The sequence below is a fragment of the Patagioenas fasciata genome, chromosome 1 (assembly GCF_037038585.1).
Source record: "Patagioenas fasciata isolate bPatFas1 chromosome 1, bPatFas1.hap1, whole genome shotgun sequence".
Lineage (NCBI taxonomy): Eukaryota > Metazoa > Chordata > Aves > Columbiformes > Columbidae > Patagioenas > Patagioenas fasciata.
In genome coordinates, this window is record NC_092520.1 from 150,698,722 (window position 1) to 150,720,747 (window position 22,026).

The following is a 22,026-nucleotide window of genomic DNA, read 5'->3' on the forward strand; positions in this document are numbered from 1 at the left end:
CTGTTGTATCCTGCTTTCTCTTCGGAAGCAAATTTCTAATGGTCTTCAAACCAAGATGTTCTTCACAAGAGAAATGCTACTTGCAAGGTCAGTGGGTCTTTAGAAATGCCTACAGAAGTGGGACACTTGTTATCCATTTAGAATTTTTTACCAGGATGAATTTACTTAGAAGAGTGACCTGATATTAGCCACAACTGGTCTCCAAGAACGTGAGTTGTTCTGTTTGAGAGGGCTTTAGGACACTGTTACATAGGGTTTAAGAACAAAAAATGATAGTTTAAGAAAAATATACACCATTACCTTTTCCTGAACATTTTTCATTCACTTATCCCCAAGCATATATTTGGAAAAAATTTCACATATAAATGAATATGACCTACCGGGGAAAAAAAACCAAACAAACAAACAACAAAAAACAACCAACCAAACAACCAAACCAAAACAAAAACTCCCCAAACAAACAAAACCAAACCAAAACACAAACAAACCCCCAAACTTATGCTACTTCTTTAGAAACCTGGCAATCTTCCTTCTCCCTCCCATCCCATCTCATCTACTGGACATCGTTGCAGTGTGGGAATGTGCAAAAATGATACCAAATTTTCAGGGTTCTGGTAGACATATGGTGGCAAGTTAAACTGGACAACTGAAACTAGTATGAGGTTATGTACATATCACATGTGTCTAGACAGTTTTACCAAAACTAGGCATGCCTGGTCTGCTTTTGTACCGCTTCCTTAACCTCTGCAAAAGCTCAGATTCAGTAGAATATGCCACATCTGATAGGAAGCTTCATCCGGCTTCAAACCCAGGAGATGACATAATCAAAGGCCTTGCTACAAATGTAGCACAGAAATGAAAGTAACTTCTATGCCCAAATACGTATAGAATCTAGTCAGATATAAAATATTTGTTGACCTGTCACACAGTTTCTTTCTCCACTTGCTATATCACAAAAGCACCCAATTAACCTGCATCAGATCATTGTCATAATTAGCACACTATTTTTTTCTGGCAGCTGAAAAGCTCAAGCTGAAGTCAGCTCTAAGATATGCAACTTAACATTCACCAAATTCCCTGTGTCTATAAACATGAAAAACAATATTCAGTGATAAAATGATAAATCAGTCAACATCAGAAATAATTCAATGATCCAGCATACACCCATATACACCTGGCACAAAATACAGTTGAGAACAGTTGTAAGTAAATTATATAGTTGACCAGTGCTAAAAGGAGAAAATTAAGTTAGTTTAACCAATAATTTACAGTTATGCATTTCTTCTGAATTATCTCATATAAACCAGCATATCAAATATTAAGCAACGGGCTCTAAACATTAGTTTTCCCAATAAATATCACCAAGGATTAAGGAAAAAAAAAAAAAAGTACTAACTATGTAGTTAAGATTATTCAAATATAGAACCCAGGAAATTTTTTAAAATCCTTCAAATCACTAGATGATCTAAACAAAACCAGAATTACTGTCATGCTCTCACAAAGCAAGCATCTAAAAATGCAGTTAACTACGTAAGTTTAAAGGTCACATTGAAAATATCAACTTGACCCATAAACCTTCTGTTTCTTGGTGGACAAGGATTTCTGCTGGCAACAAAAACTGTAATTTGAGCTTCCCTTCCAGCTTTGAAATGAATAATCCTAGCTCTAGCCTAACAGATTTCCCAAACTAAACTTTTCTGTGAAACAGTGGATCAGTGGAAACATTAACTGGCACAGATCCCCAAATCCAGACTGAAAAGTCCTGGGATTCGACTGTAGGTGTCTGCAACATGGTGTTTAGACAGTATTTCAGCTTTACATGACCAAGATCATATGGAACAATAGAAGATATATGAAAACCAACAGAGCAAAAAGATTAAAATATTTCTTTTCTTATTGTAAGTAATAATAAAGCTTACATTTATTGTGCATAATTTTGGGAAGCTTTTTCTATTGTAATTGCAAAGCAATCTTTACAAAATGATAGCTAGAACATGACAAACTGTTGGCAGACTTGTCCAGAATGCAAGTACCACCTTCTGCTGCCAAGAGCATTTATTTAGTGTGATACAACCAGCCACAGATATTTAGCTGTACTGAAATGAAGTTGGTTTCAACAAATATTCAAAATATTGGAAGAAACAAAACACTGGGCAGGACTTCTTTATTTCTCCAAATGCTTGCATTTGAATTTTTTTGAAATTTACAGTCACAAAACCCAAAGGTATGTCCTGGGAAAGCAACCAGAAAAACAGAGGAAACTCTGCTAGCTTAGTTACATCTAATAAAAAAATATGTATGAAAAATAGAGTCAGAAGTAACCAACTCAAACACAAAGTTAGAAACAGATAACTTGTTTCCAGATCCTGTTAAAGTATTACTGCCAAACTGTCTACTGTTTTGCCAAGTAAACAACTATTACTGAGTACTCCTTGTTAGTAGCTAGAAGCAGGAGATAAAAATAATATTATAAGATTAGGACCTCAGAAACCCAGTTTTGGATGAATACTCCATTTATTAAGGAAGAAGTGTGAAGCCTTAATTTTGCAAAAATTATACAGGCAAGTTGTGAAGTCCATCAAAACACAAGGAAAAAATTCATACAGAAAATTCAAGACAGATATTCAGAAGAGTGTTTAGATGAGACCATAGGAAAAACAGATACTTCTATGAGTCTATGATACATTCTGTGATTCTATGATACATTCTATGTATTAATGTTGATGAGGCTCCTTAATTTTATGTAGCTTTAAAATAGAAGGAAGAAAGGGCTATAGTTATCTGCATCTTAGTGGATAAATCACCATGTGAACAATCTGTAAGGACCTAAAGAAAACCTGGAAAAGTCAAATTTTGCTAAGTAACTTTTCTTCTGTGGGTCTGTAATGCCGGCTTGCTCTGATAACATCCATATTTCTAAGAAAATCTGAGAAAACAACAGTTTTTCCTTTGAAGTACCAAGACCTCCAGTTTTCTTAGAGAACTTTGCAAGATTAGTTTAGGAAGGTAAATAACGAGGAGCAACATACCGCTAAACCTGGAGCACATCTGACACTAAAAGAAATACTAAACTAGTAGATTTTTTTTAGTAAAGCAAATATGAATCTTGTCTCAGACTAGAAAATTCTCAAATCAAATAACATATATATAGATAAACTCATGGGTAGATCAAACGGCTTATTGCAGTAAAAATCAGACTCACAGACCCAAGCTGAATATGCCTTTATAAAACTGGGAGTACCCTGGCTGAGGATCTTGTTATTTCTTTTTTACGGTTGCACTCAAGGGAATGATACAGTAAAGGGCACCACGAGGTCCAGAAGCTCTCAGATCTTGCGGCTGAGAGATCCTAAACCAAAAGAAAGGTGTTACTTTCATGTTGCCACTGGAAAATTGTCAGTGTAGGTGCTATGGGCTCACCCCAGCCAGCAGCTCAGCCCCATGCAGCCGTTCACTCCCTCCCCTCAGTGGGACGCGGAGAGAATCAGAAAGGCAAAACCAAGAAAACTCGTGGTTTGAAACTGAAGAGAGGTTAATAGGTAAACCAAAGCTGTCCATGCAAGCAAAGCAAAATAAGGAATTAATTCACTGCTTTCCATCAGCAGGCAGCTATTTAGCCACTTCCAGGAAACCAGGGCTCCATTGTGGAGGATGGTTACTTAGGAAGACAAAAACTGTAGCTCCAAACATCCGCCATTCCTCCTCCTTCCCTCAGCTTTTATTGCTGAGCACAACACCACACAGTGTTGGGTATTCCTTCAGGCCGTTGGGGTCAGCTGTCACACCTGCGTCCTCTCCCAAACACTTGTGCACCCCCAGCCTATTCACTGGCAAGGCAATGTGAGAAACTGAGAAGGCCTTGATGCTCTGCAAACACATGCTCTGCAAACACAATTCAGCAGTAGCTACCCTAGAAAAACCACACATTGCCTAGACAGAAGCCAGAAAGGAGCCTTCTGCATTTTGCTGTTGCACAATTAGGCAAAAAGCCCCAGACGAGTTACTTGAACATAGGTCCACTGCTCAGAAGCACCTTAGTAGTTATTTTTGAGACCCCGCAAATCCATGATTCTGACACTTCTTGGGGAACAAACAGCCTACACCTCCCAAAACTCCTATTTTTTTCTCCTAATAAAAAACCCCAAATGAATCACAGTTTACATGCAGTAATCAGACTAAAGATGATCTTACTTCATGTCAGCACAGTTATGACAACTTCTAGTTACTCTTTCTACACCAACCATCTCAACAAAAAAGAAAAATTAATATATTGCATTTCAAAAGGTAGATATTAGTATATACATAAATAAACTCCTAATGGAATTTCAAAAGGAGTTTAAAAAAGATTACATGTACATAGGAAAGGATCTTCAAAATCAGATGGGAAAAATAGGTCTCATGGTACATAAAATCCTAGCGTCTGGTCTAGTCTAGATTAACCTGGAGGTGTCCAAATGTCTTTTCCATTTCTTTGGTCATTTCAATTATTTGTCAGAATATTAAACAACCTAAACGAAACTTCAATTTTTGAGAGGATTCAAAATGTTGTTTCTCTATTGTTTCTAACACATATTGTGTGTGAACAACAGGATTCCCTCTTGATATACTTTCCCATGCCAAATTAGTTTATGAAGTAAAAAGGTCCAGGAGATTATCAAACCGGGCTGCCTTCTATGTCACAAATTTCCTCTGCTTTTACTTCATCCAGAGGGAACACTTCTGCATCACAGTTTACACAAAACATTTTTGCGACCTGATTCTATGCGTCAAGCAGAAAGTATACATCATACTACAGCTCTGCTTCCAAGTACAGATATAAACTGTATATTTAAACCTGTTCATTCTCATATAATTGCACACTGTAACAGTCCGTTAGTATATCTGCATGTAAAAGTACAGCTTTCTCTCGTCTTCCACTTATTTCTGAGTTTGCCTGACACTTGCTAATTCTTGTATAATCATGCAAGATAAACACAGAGCCCAAAGTAATAACTTTGTCTTTCGTCACGATTTAAATTAGGCTCAACACTATGTTGTCAAGAGTCACTCCTCATAATCGAGAAGTAACCTGCCTTCCAACTTGCTGCAAGGACAGTATTTTGTAGCTGAAGCAGAACACGGGCTTTGAATTGGCTCCATTTGTCTATTTTGATGCAGAAAACCAAGACTACAAATACCACTCCAGCTGTCAGTAGATCTGCTTTATGGTGAGACTTCCCAACACTGACTGGGGTATATTTAGAACAGACAATATTTCTGTGAGTCTCTACACCCATCACATACACAGGACCATAAAAGTCTACTATTTGTCAGTTAAATGAAGAGATTACTGTTAAGCACATTCTAATACTTTCTTTAGAAGGGTGGCATTTTAGGAAGCACTGAGTGACTCCTTCAGCATGCCAAAAAGCAAACTGTATTCCTTCAATTGTAACTGTTAACCAGCTAGTTTCAGCCCTTGAAAGCTGCAGTCTAATAATTTGGACTGCCTTAACCAAGAACACACTCTAAAGAGGGCCTAACTTCTTCAGTATTTAACCCAACATATCACATACTTACATCTGGCATTTCTGTATAGTAGAAAAGGGTCCTGCAGCTGGAAATCGAGGTCTTTAGTAATAGGTTCTGTTCGATTTTCCATGCTCAGTCTGTTCATAATTGTGAAGCCATGTCTTGGAGAAGCTGATCTAAAAATTATCAATTAGAAATCACATCAACTCAAGGAAAAAGAAACAACTACAATTTCTTCACCATATAGTTCTCAATTTTTTTTTTTTAATTTTATTTCTAAGAGATACTATGAAAGTCTAATTTTGTTGCCAAGGAAATAACAATTGACTCTTGCGGTGTTTTGTGCAATCCTTTTAATTATTTCAAACCCTTATATCATGTATGAGAAATAAGAGAAGCACCATTAGTCACACAATAGCTACAAAGAGTATGCCACATTGGTGATACTACCATTGCAGGTTCAATGATTTAGTCACAGCATAATCATACCTGCATGTCAGGTTTTCACTTCAAGTTATAAGGCTTGCAACTTCCAAACAGGCTAAAACATTACAAAACACCACTTCGCCCCACACCATCTGTATCACGTTGTCCAACCACCACCACCATCTACCCTATAGTTTCTCATGGGAGTAGAAAACAGCAATTATAACAATTCAGTCATAGGCCAGAGCAATTATATTTTTTTAACACTCAGGTTAATCACTGCAGATAGTAACAGTCAACCCAGGTAAGATTTTCCACATCATCAAAGCATAACAACAAAAGTGAGGGTGGTGAGACAGTGGAATAGGTTGCCCAGAGAAGTTGTGGATGCCTCATCATTAGAAGCGTTCAAGGCCAGGCTGGATGGGGCTTTGAGCAACCAGATCTAGTGGAAGATGTCCCTGGTCATGGGAGGGGATTGGGCTAGACAACCTTTAAAGGTCCTTTCCAACCCAAACCGTTCTATGATTCTAGGACTCTAAATCATTGTGCTTGTTCATGAGGGTTACACTTCAAGTCAGTTAGATAATTTTATAATGTGAGCTGTTAAACCTATCATGGTCCTGACAGGAGATACTACTTTCAAACCAAGTATGACAATAAAGAAATAGATGATAGCTAAATATTTGGGAAAAGTGTCATCTCTGGTAATTTCTGGGGAGTGGATTTCTCTATGAAATCCAACACACAGGAACCTGCATTACAGGACTGCAGTCAACAGAAAATTAAACAAAAGTGGAACCCTTACCAAGAATCCTTGTTTGCAACAGTCAGTACTTAAAAATATCCAAACGAAGAAACAAAAAAACAGCCCACTTCCACTGGTGTTATCCATATTGGAAGTCTGATTTTTTGACCATTCCTCAGAATTTGCAAAGATGTGACAGGCGATAAATGAGTCAGCTCAAGTAAAATGGTCACGTTACTTTACATCATCACAACAATAATAAGAAGTAACAAAGGCAACAGCAGTGGTCTCCAACCTATGGTCTTTTGGCAATGTTTTTACCATAAGACATCATGACTTGGAAATTTAAGTTGAAACTACTGGGGAGGCCAATGTATGATGTTACTCATGGCTCACAACCTGTTCCATACTGTTGCCTATAGGGCAGCCAGGGTAGCAATCTCTGCTGTAAATGGAAACTTCCTCAATCAACAAAAAGAACAGTGAAAGATCACAGATACTAGAAGTGCCAGGTTACATGTTGTCAGTTACAGAGTTTTAAAACCAACATACTAGAGAAATACTACTTCTGTTGTGCAGTCCACAACTAGCCACCTCCACCTATTGCTAGGACATCTAAGGGCCAGTTCTTTCTTCTTGTGGTGGTAATTATAACAGCATCTTATCTCCTCTTACCTGAAAGCAGCTTAAAAAAATTACTGATGACAATTTCCACTGCTGGTACAAAAGAGCTCAGAAGATTAAAACCTGCATTCCCACTTCACACAAAGCTCACAGTCTCTTGGGCCTCCCTGGCACTTCACACACACATCTCTTGGCTTCTCAAAACAGCCTCTTGCTTTCTCAGTTCTTCTACCAGATCCTCATAGTCATAAATGCTGAAGGAGAAAGTGTCTGTGCTGGTGACCCATCCCAGCAGCTACTGCAAAATCTGCTTACTGTATTATTTCCTGATTTTAATAATAGTCACAGGGCACACTAACTTGAAAACTCAAATAAAGGGAAGGCTGCACAGCAAATGTAAGGTACATGCTAGAAAAAATGATGTACTCAATGCTCTGAAAAGCCACAACCAGAGCTGCTGCTAAAAGAAAGCATTAAAAACATCCAAAATGTTGGATGAGATATGCATGAAAAATTAATAATCAGAAACAAGGAGTATGAAAGTACCCTAAGTAGGGAACATAACATTTTGTAAGTTCTACCATTTGCTTACTTTAAGGAACACAATTATTTATTTCACTATTTGTTTTTTGTTCAGATATCTTTTAAACTGCAAATGCTACCTTCTGTTGAAAACAACAGCACAGATTTATATGGTTTACCCATATTGAGATTTAAATCACATTTGGAAGTCTTATCCAAATACAAGGTGGTGCCTCCTTCCCAGCATTTTCTTCACTGCATTTGCCTCTGCCAATTTCAGTTTCTTTTCACCCTTGAACAAGGAGAAGCATTTAATTTCATTTCATCCAGCCATGCTCCATCCCAGCTAGCTTTTCCACATCCATGGGTTTCACCTGCAGACATTAAAACACTATGTCCTCACCTTGTGTAAACAAACAGTGTTCCCTCCACATCAGTCTTCTCCTGAAGAAAAGGAAAGTCAAGAAAGTTGTAATCAGGGCAGCGTTCTGCTAGCCATCAGTGAGACCCCTTTTATCTCTCGTTTTACCAATTCCATTAGTCACATCTCTCTCACCTAAGCCATGAAATATAATAGTAACCTGGTGGCACAAGACCAGAGCTAGCACAGCTCACCGTGCAGCTGACCCAAGTTTTATGACAAGATATGAAAAGGCTGAAGGCTCAACACCATGAGACTAAACACTGTGCTGGATTAACACTCTGCTATGGCCAAGGGTGAAGCACAGGCCAGATTCAGGGAGAGGATTTTCCAGCAGCTCCTGCCCTCAGGGGTGACGCACATGATGGGTAAGGGGGAATCACACAAAAGGCAGAATGTGCAGGTTCTCCAAACACAGGCCCTAGGCCCCACCACTATACCAAACCCAGAACCACATGCAAATAGCCAGAATGTTAAATTACTCGAAGATACCCCAGGTGAATTAATTTTAAAAATCTTTAATAGCCTTTTTAGCATTGGTAACTCCAATACACTTTTGCACATGTTTTAGTTATGCTATGGTTGTTCGGATAGCAGACGAGGTCCCAAGGCCCAGGTCCTGGTTCACACACTGATCTCCTACGGCCCTGCCCAGCAGGACAAACTTTTACAGCCCTGTGCGCCTTTCAGCACCCACTCGTGAGGCACCACAGGTCTTCTCATGCTCCCCACAGCAGCTGAGCCGGGCACAGCCCCTCACCCAGCCTGGTGAGGGGAGGGAGCGTCCCAGGACACCCTCCTTGACCGAGACGCAGGGCAGCCCCTTAGCACAACCCTCACACCTCGGCCACGGTGGCGCCCCCTTCCCGCTGCCATTCCTCATAAGGGGGGCGGGGCCTCATCGCCCCCGCCCCCTTTCCCGACGCCACGCCCCCAGCTATGGGCAGGGCCGCCTCTCGCCCCGCCCCCACCTCTCCCGTACGGAGGGTGCGGGGAGGGGCGGCCGCACGTACCCACTCGTTGGCGCGGTGCCCGAAGGTGTATAGCGCCACCTGGCTCGCCACGTCCACGATGCTGCTGATGTAGGGGTCGTGCTGCTGCAGCGCCGCCAGGCTGATGTCCAGCCCCTTGCCCAGCAAGGCGGCCCCGGACACCGCCGCCGCCATTTTGCCTCTCACAACAACACAGGGTTCCTAGTAGGCGCGACTAATCCAACACCGAGAGGAAGGGTGGCGGCTCCCACACCCCGCCCGCCCAGTCGGAGCGAGAGCGAGCGGGAGAGACAGTGTCCAGCCACCGTAATCGAGCGCCGAGCGCGGCCGGCTCAGGATTGTTGCCGTTGGCGACGGGGCAAAGCTGAGGGGCGGCATGGCAGGGCCAGGGAGGCAGTGGGGTACAACAGGCATCGCAGCAGCTCCTCTGGCAGCGACTCGCCTGCGCTGGCTGGTTTTCCCTCCGTGCTGGCACGCTTTGTTTTCAAGCCTCTCCCTTTCACCGGGGAGGCCACTGACTGTCTTCCTTTCCAGAGTGGCAGCTGCCCGCCCAGGAGACAACATGGTTCCTGCGGCTGGAGGCCAGAGAGAACCAGCAAAACTCGGCGGGATGTGCTGAGCAGGGAGTCCTGTGCCCACGCCACTTGTCCATTAGCCTCAGTGGAGAAGGTGTGTTGGTGTGCTGTGGTGTGCACCGCACAGTGTAGAGAGCCACGTCAGAGCAGGAAGCCACAGGCCAAGGTGGAGCTGAAGCCACTTTGGCTCAGGCTGGCGTAAATACAGGAGCGTTTGAGTGCACTGGTTTGCCTATGGAGGAAATGTACGGCTGGGACTGCCCAGAGTTAGCACGTCTGTAAGCACATGTATCTGTAAGGACGTCTGTGCTTCATGTGTGCTCACATGTGCACCAAGGCAATGGGTGCACGGCACTCCCAACAGGAAGAGAAGTTGGTTTGGAGTGATGAATATACAGAACCTGCATTTGCTATCGTACACTCGCAGACTTCTGCCTAGAACTTAAGCGAAAAAGAACACAAATACAAACTAAGCCATCATACAACCCTGGTGTGTGTGTATATATATATATATATACACATACATGTGACAAGCAACTGAAACACAAACAAGCATACTATGATATGGAGTTACCCAAACAGCAGAGAAACAGATGGACAAGAGCATGAATTTAGTTACCATATTTTCCTGTCAGACACACATATTTATTATTAATCTATTGATATAAACAGTTTACAGCAAATATATGAGCTTTATGTGGCATGCAGATAATGTTAATGCTTGCTTACATTTATAAGATTTGCTTAACTGAGCAGCCTGAACCCCCTGCAAGAGCAAAATTTTTTTTTACTTCATCACCTCAAGCTGATGTAGCAATTCTAGAAAGACCACCTTCTGTGTATGGAAGCAGCAGGGTGATATATGTTCTTCCAGAGAATGGGATTCCCTTGAAGAATGGAAGGCAGAGGTAAGGGATGCTATCATCTTGTTGGTTTGCAATCAACATTTTTACAAGCTGGACGTAGGGATGACGGCTGCCATTTTGTTTTCTAGCTTTTCAAATGGAGCCTGTGGGATAGAGTTCGCAGTAACATCTGCTCTGAGAGCAAATAGGCAAGCCCTGATAAAAAAGCTTCCACAGTGTGAAGTGGGGATAGGAGAGAACAGAGAGAAAGCAAGGCAAAAATTCGTAGTATTACATGTAAGGACAGTAAGTCTTTCAAGTGGAGTTAGGAATGGCCATGCTCTCAAGGCAAAAAGAAAAGCTGTTCTTTGGGACTCAGGAGATAACATGTAGGTTTCATTGCAGCCCAGAAGGCCACTGAAGACTGTATTGCTAAGAAGGACCTACAGCTTGCTCTGCAAGCATGTAGTGGGAGAGGAAACCTCTGTACATACGCTTTGATTATAATCTGTCTCTTTTTCTAAGGCCACCGTGTTTCAATTGAGGCTGTAATGAAACACAGCTTTACATTTAGAAGGGTTTAAGTGGTTTTTGTACTCTTGTGGTAGGAAAATGGCTCTAAGCAGTTCCATTGCAAAGCTCCAAATGACTTACAGATCCTATAACAGCAAGGAAGATATGTGGGTGCACAGAGGGCAGGGGAAACTGCTGTCCTTGGTCTGGAAATGACCAGAGTATAATGGCAAAAAAAAGAGTAGTAAGTAGAAAAGATAAGTCATGTCGCTCCAATAGTGAACAGATGCATAAGCATCTCTTTTTTCTGATTAGTCCTCAGTTCTCAGTTTCAAGGCACACCTGAAAGCACTTCTCCTCATGTGCTGGAGTTTCACATTATCATCTCATCTCCAATTCTTTGGCAATTCTCCTGCTTACAAAAAGTCCCAACTTGTCACCAAGGCATAGAAGCGTCAAACTCTTGGAGTCCCACTCCTGGAGTTTTCTTTTTCAGATGCCTTTGCTCCCTCCAACAATAATGCCCACAAAAAGGTGCCCTGTTTCTTTGTTGCTGTTGTTGTTGGTTGTGGGGTTTTTTTGGTGATGATGGGAACGGAGTATTGCAAAGTCCCATAAGGAAGAATATGTCATAGAAACTATATTTCAAAGGCTATTCATTTGAACTGAAAACAGTTACTCATAACTGTTATTGGGCAGGAGAAAGCAGTATGCAGAATTTAGACGTATTGCAGCCCTGTTCCAACTGAAAAATAAAAATGTTTGAAGCCCCTTTTGTTAGGTCAAGCCTTGCACATTTGTTATGGTACAGAGACACACTGACTAAGCGTGGCTCCTGTGCTCTTCTCTTGACATAAGGAGATTGTAGTGTCCTGTTTCCTTGAGCTCCATGGGAAAAAACTCAACTGTCAGGTTAAATGCCTTGAAGTAGGCTTGTCAAATTTTTTGCCTGGTTTTGGAGCCCTGTTTGTAGATACTTCTTTAGAACTACCTGCCTCCTTGACTACTGTGTCCCTTTTTAATATAGCTGGACAGACGGTTCCCTAGGCCTGTGTTTTGAGTCAGCAAGTGTGTCAAGCTTCTGATGAGGCGTTTTTGTATTTTCTCTTGCACTGTGAGGTAGCTTCTGATGGTTCCAGCTGTTTTGCTACATAAGTGGGATGTAATTGCTCTTTCCATTTAGCCTGAAGTAAAGGTACTTAATAAGGCCATTAGTTCTGCCCCACTTTATGAGATCACTTGATAGTAGACTAAAATTTTTCCCATGCAACAAGATCTTGTTAAAAGGAGAAACACTGAATTCTCACTGCATCTAAACAGTTAAAAGGACATTTTGGCAGAAATGTCACTGTTTAAAAAGGGTGATTCTTTAAACTGCTGTTATTTGCTTGTAGTCAGTAATCCAGTAGTCCATAGTAACTATCAAATTGAGTTAGAGTGATTTTGCTGTAATTTGTTTATGAAACAAAGTAATTTTCTAGCTTCCAAAATGTTGTAATTTCATGAAGTATATAATTAGAATGTCACATTTTTGTCTTCCACCCACCTGGATACTATTCTGTTAAAAAAAAACTCCACACCTATGCTCTTGACACAGAATAAAAGGGATTTTATGAAGACTGATTTAAGGCAAAATCCACACAGCATGACATTCCTAAGGTCTCCATTAATAATAAACATTAACATGGTTAGGCCAAACCTTTTCACAAGGATTGTTCACACAGATACTGTTTGCTTCACATTCAAGAATCTATGGCACTTGTAAAGACTAAGCTGTGCCTCTGACAGCAAATTATCGACACTGAGGATATAATTTTCTGTGACTACATTTGATGGCACTGCTGGGCACATACAGCCCCTGTCTCAGGTTCCAGCTGTTCAATCCTGCCATTCTGGCACCTTGGTACTGTACAAGGGCATATGTGGCCACAGAGTGAACCAGTCAGACTGGGGAAATGAACTGATTGAAAAACAAGTGTTCATACTGATGCTGAGATCACAGCCTCGACTGGCTGCTCTCTTGCCTGTTCACATTCAGGCCTTTCTCTAAGCAGCAGTTTTTTTAAGAATCAGCAGGAGTCACTTGAGAAAATGTGGTGTTGAGCACCTCATTTCCTTCACTTCCTCATCTCCAGCCCCTTTGGAGTTTTTGTTGCATGATAGTTGCCTTTTTATTCCTTCCCCAGGACTACCAAAATTTCTTCTCTGGTGGCACCACTGCTGGCCCAGCTAGCAGAAAGGGTGCTCAGGCAGTATTAATAACCTCCTCTTACTCCATCCAGGGCCATGCAAATATCTTTGCGTGGTGCTTTCCAGCATGATGGCTTCATGGGGAACACTGGGTTGCTCTTTTGGAGCTGGGATGATCCCACAAGGCTTGGTTGGCCATACTCAATGCCTTTCTGGGAATATACTCACAATACTGCAGTGTGGTGCCTCTCACTACTTGGGAACCAGTGCTCCTGTGGTTTGTACTGGAGGCTGGCTGCATCCCTTCCCAGATGCTGTTGAAATGTATGTCCTTTTCAGACCACATTTATTACAGACTTTCAGTAGCTAGCTTTAGAGTCCTTTCCTCGTGCTCAAAAGTTGAAATTGTTGTTTGTGCTGTTGGACTACTTCTTAACTCCAGTCCTAATGGTTAAAGCAATTTCAGTCTTCTTGTTCATAGTTTACTACTTGCTAAAGGTTCCTTAATGAATATAGGGTCCGAATGTATAGTTTCATCTGGTGCAGTTATTAAAAAAATCTCTCTCTGAGCTAAAACTAAATCTGGTTACTGTCATTACAATCCACAACAACTCCCCCTGCCTCCAAATAAACCCTGTGCATTAAATTATTTGCATGCTCTTGTGTGTCTATAGTGTTTCTCCCTGGTGAAGTTTATGAGACTGTTTTGAGATTTTCTGCAAATGTTAGTCCACACAGGAATAGTATGCTCTGGTATTGTTGGTTTTGAAATTCTGATAATATACATACTGTGTATGGAATAATTATCTATAATTTACTATGATTTTCTGTTGGAGGTTGTTTTGATGGGATTTTTGGGGGGTGTTTTTTTGTTTTGTTTTGTTTTTCTACATGTAAGAGCCTGGGTTTTTACCAAAAGACTGTTTATTTCTTTGACTTACATTTTGCTAAGTGATTCTGGAAATAACTCACTCTACACATTTTATTTTGCTATAGACATGTTTGCAAAACACAGAGCTTTACCTCTTGTATAGGCCCAGCTTCTGCCAGTGGCCCAGCTGGAGGAGCAGTAAAGAAAAGATCACTACTATTGTTAATTGAACTACAGGCTTTTTCTTTCTATCTTCCTATGTAGATATAATTCTTCTGGAGTTAAGAATTGTTTTTTATTTAACTTTAATCACTTCTCAGAGGGCATAATTTGACCTGAAAAAAATTGTAATACCAGGAAAAGACTATTTTAAGAGGAGAAAGAGAGAGGCTGTACCAGTATAATTACATTGGATTATAGTGTTATACAGAAAAAAAAATCTTGTGTACATTTAATCAGCAAAAAATCTGATTTTTGGTGTTTTAAGTGACTATATGATTTCAGTATCTTAACTTTCAGTAGAGTAGAAATGAGAAAATGATAAACCTAAAAAATAATTTTCTGTGTGGAATATTTTTTCCCAGTTATACTAGTTGATACGATAAAAGGTGTTATCTTTGTTCATAAACTTTGCGTGACTTCTTTAACTATACAATTGTGATTACTATTCCATCAGATCTCTTAATAAAATTCTAGATTACATCCTTCAGTCTCTCCCTAATGCTGATAATGTTCCAAACATACATTGTTTATTTTCCTGCTCTAACAAAGAAAAAATACTGTCAAAACTTGTTGGGTTTTTCCACCTTCTTTATTTATTTAATGTAGCAGAAAACACTGACTTCCTTCAGTAATATTTCTCATAACATTTAACTTCACAAGTTCCTTTACTTTCAAGTCTAAGCTACTTTAATTACAGTTTAAAAAAAATAAGACTGGATTTTATTATGAGAAGGCAACGATTTTGGGCCAGTATTTGAGTTTTTCAGTAGTTTTGTTACGACATGTGCTTATAATCAAGAAAATATTGTTGATAGCCATGACCTTATTGCCATCCTGATAAACTGCTATGAACTGATTTGGTCCATCAGCTTAATTCTTTACACAGTTCATTGGCTAGACAAACCACCAAAATGCTGATGAGGATAGCGCATTCCTGCTATTTCCCTATTTCCAGCAGGTTAATAACATACAATAGTAGTTATATCTCATCTAAGTTATAATAATACCTTTACAACCACATCTTTCTGGTAATCACCATTTAATTTAGCAGAATGAAACACCTGTAGCTCTAAAAGAGCTATTTTCCAACTAGTTACAGAGAAGACAGCCTCATTGAATTAATTCCTAACATGAGAAGTTCCATTAGATAATTACATAAAGTCAGGACCTCATTTTCACACCTCACCTGGCATAGGAACTCTTGCTATATTGAGGAGATGGAGTCATCACAAAGGTGTGCTGCTGCTGCTGCTGCTGCTGCTCAGAAGAAGCTGGGAGCAAGGCTGGTGGAGGACTTGGGCTGAGTCTGGTCAGATGCTGGGATGGGGTACACAGGGACTTGTACCGGTGGTGCCAAAGTGTCTTTTTATGAAAATTCTATACATTCAAATCAGCTTTTTTTTTCTTCCCCTTTCTTTTTTCTTCTTCCAGTTAATTGACAAAGTAAGGACAAGCTCTGAATAACTGTTATACCTGTAGTTGTCACAGTGTTACTTTATGAGGAAAACTTGCATTTTTGCCTTCTCAACTAACAGAAGTATATTGGGTTTTTGTTTGTTTATTTTGTGGTTTCATTTGGTTGGTTGGATTTTTGTGTTGTGTGTGTGTTTTAATGAAGAATGTTGGCGTTTATTAAAGACTGATGAAGGATTTCATAGCTTTAGGTGCAGCATAAGTGAATGAAGTTAGTGTTGTACCAGTACTGAAATTCCTAAGAGCTAGAACAGATAAGTTATGATATAAGGAAGAATCCTTAAAGTTAAAATAACCAAGAAAGTAAAGTGGGGTGCTTGCCTCAAATATTCCCCCAATCTTTTTGTATTTTTGATAGCTGCTTATGAAAATTGCCATGGGCAAATTCTTGTGATGCTAAAGACTATTTTGTATCTGGTCTCACAGATGTTAAGAGCTTGTGAAAGTTCTCACAATTGTATCTTCTGTAATTAAAGTTAGGCTTAAAAGCTATTGTATGTGTCTTTGAATGTGAGGTCACTTCATATAATAGCATGGTCTTTTCATTTTGGTATAATGCTTTGGGTGAGCATTTTTATTTGTTGGTGACTTATTTGGGTAGCAGATGTCAATTAGGTACTTCTTTTAAAGTATACTTCCTTTCAAACTGAAAATTATGTTTTTTTCTCTTGTTATGCACCATGTTGCAATAAGGATACACAATTACCTCTATGCTTTAAAAGCAATTAGTTGCTTCTTCCTGAAATTTAAGAATGCTTCATTTTGATTTTATTTCTTCATTTTGATTGTTGTTTGTGTTGCTCTAGGGTTTGTCAGTATGGGAAGAAAGGCCTGCATAGAAAAAGGAGCTCAGATTTGTGTAACTGTACCAGAAGATAAAATGAAACGTTTGAAGTGTTGCCCTTGGAAACAATGAATTCAGTCTGTCCCTGTTTTTTAGGAGGGATGGATTTGGGCAAAGGCACCTTCCAGCAGGCAACCAGTAGAAGATTTAAGCACTTTGAATGAGATTTTGAAGTGGAAACTAAAGGTATTAGCACCACAAACCTCCAGTGGGTATCTGAGTCTGGGTTTATTACACTTGTGTGAATTTGTTTCCCCTGGTGAATTCTGAGAGCTGTGAAGGCGTTTGGCAGTCCCTCTCCTACAATCTGATTTTGTCATTTTCTGGTGACACTGTGCTATGTCTTCTGTCAGATTAAATTTACAGGCTTATTACCTTGCTTGACAGAAACATGAACTATGTGGACTTTTCAAAGGAGAACTTCCATGAGCAGTAACAGGATGAAGTTTCTTTCTTCCTTTTACTTTTCCTGCTCACTTGCCTGTATTTGTTGATTTTATTATCATCCTAAATTAATCTTATAATCTTCAGATGAAGGTGCTTTGTGATCTACAGTGAAATTGCTCTGTCATTTAAGCAGTAGTAAACTTAACAACACTGTGTAAACCTAAACCAGATTCAGGGTATTTTTGTTAAGTGCTTCTGGTACTCTTGACTTGATACTCAACTTTAAGGGGAGATCTTTCTGAAACGGTTTTACATGGCTTCTGAAGGAGTTCAGTTACTAATAGATCAGATAATACATTGTATTTCATGGTGCTCTCAGAATCACAAAATGGTTGAGGTTGGAAGGGACCTCTGGAGGTCATGTTGTCCAGCTCCCTCAAGCAGGGCCACCTAGAACAGGTTGCCCAGGACCTCCAGTGCTCCAATGAGGCAGACACCTCAACCTCTAGTGCTTGGTCACCCTCACAGTTAAAACAAAACAAAACACAAAAAAACCCCCACAAAACCAAAACCAACCAAACGAAACCAGACAACCAAACCCACAACCAACCAACCAACCAAACCCCAGTGTTTCTTCATGTTCAGTAGGAACCTCCAGTGTTTCAGTTTGTGCCTGTTACCACTTGTTCTGTCACTGGACACCACTGAAGAGAGCCTGGCTTTGTACTCTCCATTTTGGTATTTATATATATTGATAAGATCCCTCCTGAGCCTTCTCCAGGCTGAACAGTCCCAGCTCTGTCAGCCTTATCTCATGAAAGAGATGCTTCAGTCCCTTAATCATCTTTCTGGCCTTTCGCTGGATTGTCTCCAGTACACCCATGGTTCTCTTGTTCTCCAGGTGTGGCCACCGTGCTGGGCAGAGGGGAAGGATCACCTCCCTTGACCTGCTGGCAATACTTTGTCTAGTGCAGCCCAGGATACCATTCAGCATCTTTGCAGCAAGGGCACATTGCTGACTTACGTTCAACTTGGTGTGCACCAGGACTCTCAGGTCTTTTTTCACAAAGCTGCTTTCCAGCTGGGTAGGCCCCAGCATATATTGGTGTAAGTGATTGTTGTTGCTCAGGTGCAGGACTTTGCACTTGTCTTTTTGAACTTCATGAAGTTCTTATTGTCCAATTTCTCTAGCCTGTTGAGGCCTACTTTGTGTCATTTGCAACCTTGCTGAGGATGCACTCTCTGAAACAGGAGTTCAACGTCTTAAACAATGCCTCTAGTCCTTATTCTAATAAATATGTTGGTGTGGTTCGTTGTGTTTGGTGGTGGTTTTTTTTTTGTTTTGTTTTGTTTTGTTTTCTGATGCAAGAACCAGCATGTTTCGTTATATCTCTGACTCAAAAAGAAAAGGTATGGGGTGTGGAAAAAATGCATGAAACAACTTGGAAGACTGGATTGTAAAGGAGAGATAAGGATTGGAAAAGAAGTAGTTATAGTATCTATTATTGTTGATAGAAGAAATTAGCATGCAGACTGGGGAAGCAGGATGCATGTGGAGTTACAGCTGATGATATGAGGGGACAGAAGACAGGATGGAGCACAGGAGGCAAAGCTGATGTGGGACAGTGGGACAAGGCTTGCCATGATGGAGTGGAAGACAGGATTAGCATGGGGGCAAAACTGGAGGGAGCTTATGGCCAGAATGAGATATCTGCTGCATAAAATGAAATGGAAAGGACAGAATTGTGTAGATCTTGGGGCAGAAAAATTCAGATAGATTTTATAACTGGAAGGAGAGTAAGAGGCGTGTTTTGAGGTTTTGATGGAATTAAATGCTGAGCACAAGGATGGGTAAACAGTGCGCTGTCATTACTGGAAACTGCCCTTCTGCCATGACCATTTTTTAGGTCACTTTAATCACTGCTTGTGACATGACCTAGTTGGAAGTGGTTGCTGTTACAGAACAGAATGTATGGAAAGTCTCTTCTCATGCAGCGCTGAGCAATTAGGAACCAGATACAGCATCACGTACATTTTTCTGTCTCTTTGTCTCTGAGTGGTTCCTGAGGGAGACAGAAAAACAGGCATTTTATCTGCCTGCTTGAGAAAGAAAAGGACATAGACTTGAGGGTTGTAGAAGTTAGTTGACAATCAAGAGAAATGTTTTAATGATTGAGGAAAAAATTATTAAAGGATAAAGCCTGCTAGAAAGCATCTCTGTTTTCTCTATGCTTGGCAACAGTCACCACAAGATGTAAAATCCTCCTGTACCATTCTGAGATGATATAGTCTAACATTTTCAAATGGTTTAATATCATTAATTCCAACTGATAAATAGCGGTTACATTTTATCCTAAAAGTAACTGTATGTCAATAGAGACTACTGTTTGAAATGTGGTTTAGGATATAGAGGGAGGAAAAGGCGTAGGGTACTATTTTTAACGTTCTATCTTGGATGTTGCTGTGTGTAAAAAAATTATGTAAACCAAGCTGTTTTATCTGAGCTTTAGGTAGTATATGTATGTGTGTTTGTATACAAAAAACCCCAAGCAAACAAAAAAACCCTAACACCACAAAAAAACAAAAATCAAACCCAAAACCAACACAGACCTGAAAGGGGAGATGGGTTCATTTTACTTGTCACTGAAAATTTCAAGCAATGAAATGATGTAAAGCATTTCTGAAGTTTGATTTCCTCTAGCATTTTGTTATCTGCATTAACTCTATAAATGATGCCTCCATTTTCATTCTGTGTAAGTGAATAAGATACCTTAGCTTATGGGTTTTTCCTTTCCCATGGCAAATCTGTATTGCTCTAGAAGAGCATTTTAACTATGTTAAGTTTGTATTTTCATTGATTCTCAAGTGTCCTGTGATGCTGAGGAATATGATCTTTGTTCTATGAATGAGGATACTGTACTTAAAGTGCTAAAGTAACAGAAAAATATCCCAAATTTCCTTTTTCCAAAAATGTGACTCTGAGCAGATCTTTGACTTGAAGCAAAAGTAGTAGCAACGGGAAGGGAGGTTCCACAGCGTTTCTTGGCAACCTATTCCAGTGTTTTACCACCTTCATAATGAAAACAATTAATATTTTCCTTATGTCTAATTTGTGACTTTTCTGCTGCCTCTCATCCTTTCACTATGTACCTCTGGCAAGAGGCTGGCACCAACTTCTCTGTAGCCTTCCCCTGAATACATGAAGACAGCAACAAGTTCTACCTTAATTATCTCCAGGCTTAACAAGCCCCGTTCTCTCAGCCTGTCCTCACAGTTCATGAGCTTCACCCCCCTAATTTTCTTAGAGGCTCTGGACTTCCTTCAGTATACCAATATCTTGTACTGGGTAGCCCAAAACTGGACAGGGTATTCCAATTATGGTCTCACAGAATGACTTCCCTGTGACTTACTGGCAACATTCTTGCTAATTAGGTCCAGGATGTGGTTGGCTTACTTCACAGCCGGGGCGTGTTACTTCCTCATGTTCGGCTTATTGTCTACCAGGACATCTGGTCCTTTTCTGAAAAGCTGCTTCTTGGCCTCCACTTATGTATGTGGGATTATTTTAACCCAGGTGCAGGATTTTGCACTTGCCATTGTTGAACTTCATGTGGTTCCTGTCAGTCCATTTCTCCAACCTGATGAAGTGTTTCTGGATAGCAGCCCTGCCTTCCAGCAACCCCCCAATTTGGTATCATCCACAAGCTAGTTGAGTGTGCACTCCCTCTGGAAATCAAGATTGTTAATAAAAGTGTTACACAATACTCGCCCCAGTTTCAATAGCTGAGGGACATATGTCACTAGTAGCTGGCCACCAGTAGGGCTTTACACTGCTGATCAGAACCCTTTGAATATGCCAGTCTGGGGAAATTTTTATCCTTCTTAGTTATCCAGTCCATATCTCTACAATTTAGCTACAAAATATTATGGCATACTGTCAAAGGCCTTGCTAAAGTCAAGGCAAGTGACATCCATTACTCTCCCCGTTTCCACAGAGCCAGTCTTCTCACCATGGAAGGTAGTCAGGCTGGTCTGGCATTGTTTGCCTTTGGTAAATCCAGTCTGGCTGTTCCTTTTTGTCTTTTGTGTGCCTGAATATGGCTTCTGGGATGACTTATTCCATAATCTTCCCAGGGACTGAAGTTAGGCTGACTGTGCTACAGTTACCTGGGTCCTTCTTGGAAATGGATCAGAAACCTCCACTGATAGTCATGACTTTTCAAAAATGAGTGACCTTGCAGTGACATTGGACACCTTTCTCCACACCTGCAGATACAGTTCATGTCATTCCAAGGTTCTGTGTACGTCCAACTGGCTTAAGTGCTCCACTCCCACAGACTGCAACTGGGCTGAGACCTGGAAGGCCTAAAGACAAACCTTACTAGGAGGAAAAAAAGCCCCAACAAAAATGTGAAGTAAACCAGGCATTGAGTATCCGAGCCTTATCCATGTCCTTTGTCACTAGTTTCCCTGCCAGACTGAGCTGTGGGTCCACATTCATCTCAGCCTTTTCTTTGCTGCCAATGTGCTCACAGAAGACCTCCTTGCTTTTTGTATCTCCCACTATTTCCAACTCCCTCTGAGCTTTGTTTTTCCTGACTCTGTCCCTGCATTCATGGGCCATGTCTGTGTATTCCTCCTGGGTACCTGGTTGCTGCTTCCACCCTCTACATGCTTCCTTGTTCACGTTTGAGCTCAGATGGTAGTTCCTTGTTCATCCATGGGAGTTTTCTGCCATGCCTGCTTCACTCCTACCTATCAGAATGGCTGTTCCTGTGCACTGAAAAGGGGTCCATGAGGACCAACCACCTGTCCTGGGCCACTTTGCCTTGCAAGGAAGTCTTCTGTGGGATCCCACACAG

General features: G+C 40.7%; 2 protein-coding genes across 35 annotated transcripts in view; one reads left to right on the forward strand and one right to left on the reverse strand.

Moving 5' to 3' along the window:
- The window catches only part of DCP1B (decapping mRNA 1B), a 46,583-nt gene extending 37,126 nt beyond the window's left edge, over window positions 1–9,457 (reverse strand). Inside the window, exons 1-3 of one of the 2 annotated variants that reach the window (XM_065841320.2) lie at window positions 9,266–9,457; window positions 8,235–8,275; window positions 5,560–5,687 (exon numbers count right to left, since the gene is read on the reverse strand). In XM_065841320.2, the coding sequence (XP_065697392.1) occupies window positions 5,560–5,687; window positions 8,235–8,275; window positions 9,266–9,418 (322 nt within the window). In that variant the 5' untranslated portion in view covers window positions 9,419–9,457. The remainder of the gene's footprint in view (window positions 1–5,559; window positions 5,688–8,234; window positions 8,276–9,265) is intronic. The other variant, XM_071817796.1, reaches the window with a different exon arrangement.
- CACNA1C (calcium voltage-gated channel subunit alpha1 C) overlaps window positions 1–22,026 on the forward strand; it is a 488,413-nt gene that overhangs the window by 4,670 nt on the left and 461,717 nt on the right. The window lies entirely within an intron of this gene.